Below are 5,289 nucleotides of genomic sequence, written 5' to 3' on the forward strand. Positions count from 1 at the left end.
GGTTTACGACGAAGGGTAAAGGTGATTTGATGGGATTTGTTGGAATTTGGTAGAAATAGTAAAGTATAAATATTGATATTGGTCTGTTACGTAATTTATTTTTAGAGATATGTGGATACAATAGGTTTAAATTCATATTTAAATATCGATTCTATCGGAAACATATTAGATTTGTTTAAACACAATATAAAACTGGCGTATGCATGTCCAATTTTTTTTTTTTTTTGTTCTCCGAAGAGTATAATGATGGAAAGGTGGTAATGGATAAAAATCAATAACTAACATGAACTTCAAATGAACATTTCTATCAATTTACACCAACTCAAAACAACGTAACAATAATATAGTACATGTATATACACTACAGCTTATGCAGTTTTTGCAAAAACCAATTATTATAAATCGAATTATTACAATTAAAGATCATTGATTTATCGATATATGAAAATTCAGTTTATGATCCATATAATTTTATGAACACCACTATTAAATTCTAAGAGTAGGAGTTCCCGATTATATAGTTCAATTTACCGAGGTAATTGACTTGAGCTTATTAATGAAAAAAACAAAAACATATTTTGCATAAAACTAATACCGATCCATCAAACTGTGTAAACTCAAAATATTTCGTATCATTACCCCGTTTTTAATAAGGTAGCCGAAGACCGGATGGACAGAAAATCCGTTCGTTTTATGCTGACTTCCGGAAAACATCTTATTGTCTAATCTAACAGACTCAGGAGAAAATTAAAAAAAAAACAAAAGAGGATACTGTTAAAAAAAATAAAATTAATCATGAATCATCACTCTTTAAGACGGAATCAGATTTAGGTGGTTCAAAACTAGTTATCAATTAACTTCAGGAACAAAAGAGCCTATCTCAACATTCTTTTTTTTTTTTTTTTCATAACCCCTATTTCTGAATTTCATTTATGGTTTTTTAGTATGAATATATATTCTGGTTCTGTAGTGGCCTACATTTTAAGGAGTTTTTGACTTGTATTTTTATTGTAATGGGCGTTCTTCGTCAACAATAAAGATGTCGAGAAAAATTTATAAGAGAAATAATTATATTTAAATATGCGAGAACGTAATCGCTGAACAAGTTGAGGCTAGGGTTCGATTCCCGACCTGGGTCAGCCAATATTCATTTCACGGCGGCCCTGAGGAATGACTCTTGGCATTCCAACTCTGGGGCTACATAACGGAGGACTTGAGACTTCAAAAAAATTAACTTTTTTATACATTTACATACCATTCACACGCAGCCTTTCCACATGCCCTTTAATGTACATAGGCAACAAACCGATTCTGCAAACAAACTCAGTAAACTAAATAGGACTGACTTTCGATAGGAAGGCTTGGGGTCCTCACGTGAAGCAGACGCGGATTACGTTAATTAAGCACCTTAAGGATCTTTACTCTCTGTTTCATGGACAATCCACACTAAAATTAAAACAGCGACTGCCCACACAACTACTTACTGAAACTCATTTGGACATATACATTACAAATCTTTGGAACAGCTAAAAAAAAAAAAAAAACTCACACACACAAACTAACAACATGATTTAAAATATTTCAATCAAAAAGACTTTTTTTATTCCGCTCCCAGGGGGTTTCAGTGAAGCGGATTGCCGGAAAGGATTGCCTTGTTATATTTTTTATGATACGATCTCTGCTACTTTGGGATTGTGACATGTCATCCATCGACCAACATACTCGCTATAAGAGTCTGTGTGAAAGGTGGACTAAGTAAGGCTTCCACGGAGGGCGGCAGAGCTGAGTTTCATACCGTTTTCCAATTTTAGGCGCTTTTTAAATATTGCTCGATTTAACTGCATTAATTATAATCATATTATGTGTGATTTATTTATGTTTTTTTAGAATTTAAAATTTGATTTTAAAAGACCTAATCACAAACACTGCAGGCACACATAACATCTATTGAAGAATGGTGTAAAAACTGGAGAATCAAAATAAATCCTGAAAAATCCCACAAGATCACCTTTACTCTCCGTCGTAAACCTCTGCCTCCTGTCCTACAGTATCCTTTCTAGATACACCACTAACACCTGTTGAACATATTCGATACTTAGGACTCCATCTTGACAAGAGACTTGCTTGGAATCCACACACAAGACTGAAACGAAAAGAAACTGCTCGTAGATTCCGATTGCTACAACACTTACTTGACAAACGCTCTAAACTTCCCATTCACTACAAAAAATTAGTATACACTACAATAATCAGACCAATTTGGACATATGGAATTGCGCTCTGGGGCTCCAGCAAACCATCAAATTCTTCCCTCATCCAATCGTTACAATCCAAAATCCTACGTAAAATCCTTGATGCTCCTTATTACGTCACAAATAAACTCATTCATAAAGACCTTAACATCCCATTCGTTGCAGATTTGACCCAAAACAGATATGCGTCTTTTTATTCCAAACTCCTTAACCATCCTAACCCATTAATTCTTAATCTTTCATCCTTAACAATCCCTGATAATCCTCCGAGGCGTCTGAAAAGAAGATATCCACGGGACCTTCTAGTTTAAATTAATGTTTGAAGTACCACCAACGGGTGGTTCCTTCCCAAGATTTTCAAGTGTATATGAAACATACTACATATTTACCTATTGTATTATTTTGTACAGTTGTAAATTACAATAAATAAATAATTAAAAAAAAAAAAAGACCGATATACTGATTATAAGACTCTAACCTGATGTAAAATATACATAATATATAAGTATACTGTGAATGATAGTTTTTTTTTTTATAAACCATAAAAATGAATAAATGCTTGGTTAAGGTTAAAATGGAACAAAAACATGCTGTGATCACACCTAGAAGTAGAATAATTCAGTTTTTTTTTGTATTTTTTTAATTCTAGCCATAGTGGGGGGAGCAAGTTTTCATTCCGTGGGACCGCCATAGAAATAAAAAAAATCTACCAGTCCACCACCCCAAGCCAGTAGTAGTAGTAGTAGGCCGGATTCGAAACAGCACCACTGCAATCATGAGGCAGTCGCTAACTACCTCAGCAACAAAGGGCCCGTTTACACATAACTAAGATTACAAGATATAGGTGGCTACGACGAACATTTCCGACAACATGTACCGAAGACTATAAAGGAGCTGGATGGGAGATCTCTTTAGCTAACCACTGAAATCAAAGTTTACATTACAACTGTACTAAATTAAACTTATCCCTCATAAATAAGACCTACTTAGCATCGTATCACTGATTATAAATACACTAAAGGAAATATTTTAAATATGTACCATAAAAATTAAGCTTGCATAGAAAAAAGAAAAAAAGAAGCTGTTATGAACAATAGTTGACCTTAAAACCTATCTTCAATTGTTCTAGCTGTTTATAGCAGAGGAAACTAAACACTAAACCAATTCCAAAGCCCCCACAGTTGGGAACTAGGTAGCAACGAACAATGCCGTTATTAAACTCAATTATAAAGTTTGTATTATCTATTTATCACTGTAAATTATAGAGGTGTGAACTTTTTTATTATTATAACCTTTGAATATGTATGTATGAATTTATAAACTAATTATGCATTTGTCTTTATTATCAATTTTATGTTCAATATTTTTAAAAGTATATATACATAAAAAAAAAAAATGGAATTTGAATTAAATATTCAAAATTTTATGATAATTTAATATTATCAATATGTTTTTTTGTTGGCCTGAAACTGAAAATTAATTCCATTTCCTTCCAATGATTTAATCATTATTTTTTGCAAATAAATAAATAAAAAGGATTCAAATGGGAAAATTTAAATTTGAGATATATAACAATGTATTTATGATTCTTTAAATATATTCCAATGAAATTTTATAATTGAGATCAAATGAAAAGTTTTTATTGGTATAATAAGCAAAATGGAAGCATACCTATTCCTTCCAACCAAAATGAGTGAATTCGGTCAAAGAATACACTCGTAAGGAAGGTATATATAGTTGATATTGGAAAATGTGATATGTGATTTTTATTAATTTTTTTTTTTTTTTTTTTTATAAAATATCCAATACGGTTCTGTTTGCCGGTTTAATTGAAGACATATAAATATTTCTATTAATTCATAAATAATCTTCAAATCAGTGATATTTAAAAACTACCAATTGAAAGATATTTGATGTTAATGACACTATATGAGTTGAGATAGAAATTAATACCCAAGTCAAAAGGTTCATAAAATTGTCGGAGTATGTAGTGAATTTGGAACGGAAAATCGAAATGGGCATGCGCGCTCCAGTATGGTAAGTTCTCTTGCTGAAACAAATCTACTAGAGAAATGTTAACTATAAATTTCGGATGATTTTCATAACAACAAAAACACAAAAATTCCTCCTACAATAATATACATATTTAATAATTGAGATGGTTTTCTTCGAAATATACCCACACTTCTTATGAACAAACATTTTTTAGACAAATTAAAATACTGAACAAAATATTATTCTGTTTATAGTAAAAATCATATTTTCCGATGACAAATAGGTTTTCAAAATCAACATTTTAAATTGGATAATTGACTACATCAGATCCCCCCCCCATAATGTTTCACAACGCTACTCAATTTTAATTACACTTACCTTTAACTGTGTCGCCAGCACCTGCTTTACGAACGGGTGAATTTTCAGTACTTTCTACTTCCGTTTCATCTGGAATTAAAAAAAAAAAAAAAATGCATAATCAAATAATATTTATTATAAATACAAAAAATGAAATTAAAGCTACAGTTTATAGAGAAAAAAAATCACTTTTTGGATTCAACGTATCTTTAAAAATCGCATATTGAGTCAGGTTAAATTTTTTGTTCTCAGTAACAGAAAACAACAAACCAAAATAGATAAATCACCGTAGGATAAAATATTATCTCCAGAATCAAATTCCTTTTAATAATGAAGAAATCAAATAAATGAATAAAGAAATTTTAAAAATGTTAAATCGAATTACTAAAATAATAAAATCTGTACCGATACAACCCATGAAGGGTCAAGGGTCCAATACTTCGTAAGGAAGAACTGCTACTAGACCAACGGTTGTGCAAGGAGGTGATATGGTCAGAATCACGTTTGAACCGATAGAGTTTTCCCAAATAAGTGTACCCACCTTATGAGGCTGGGTGGGCCCGAACACACAAGCGTTGACAGAATATATAATTATCTATCACAGCCGGATCGAACCTAGGTCCTTGGAGTTAGTAGCATCTTGCCTTACCACAGTGACAGCACGCTTCCAATTTATATATAAATA

At 31.7% G+C, this 5,289-nt stretch overlaps 1 protein-coding gene across 2 annotated transcripts in view; it reads right to left on the reverse strand.

Annotated features, from left to right (window-relative positions):
- clu (clustered mitochondria protein homolog) overlaps nucleotides 1–5,289 on the reverse strand; it is a 147,771-nt gene that overhangs the window by 121,170 nt on the left and 21,312 nt on the right. For both annotated transcript variants that reach the window (XM_014432810.3, XM_014432803.3), the window contains exon 2: nucleotides 4,626–4,694. In XM_014432810.3, coding sequence (XP_014288296.1) covers nucleotides 4,626–4,694 — 69 coding nt within the window. The remainder of the gene's footprint in view (nucleotides 1–4,625; nucleotides 4,695–5,289) is intronic.

The sequence above is a fragment of the Halyomorpha halys genome, unplaced genomic scaffold (genome assembly GCF_000696795.3).
Source record: "Halyomorpha halys isolate HHAL.00 unplaced genomic scaffold, Hhal_1.1 Scaffold42.1, whole genome shotgun sequence".
Lineage (NCBI taxonomy): Eukaryota > Metazoa > Arthropoda > Insecta > Hemiptera > Pentatomidae > Halyomorpha > Halyomorpha halys.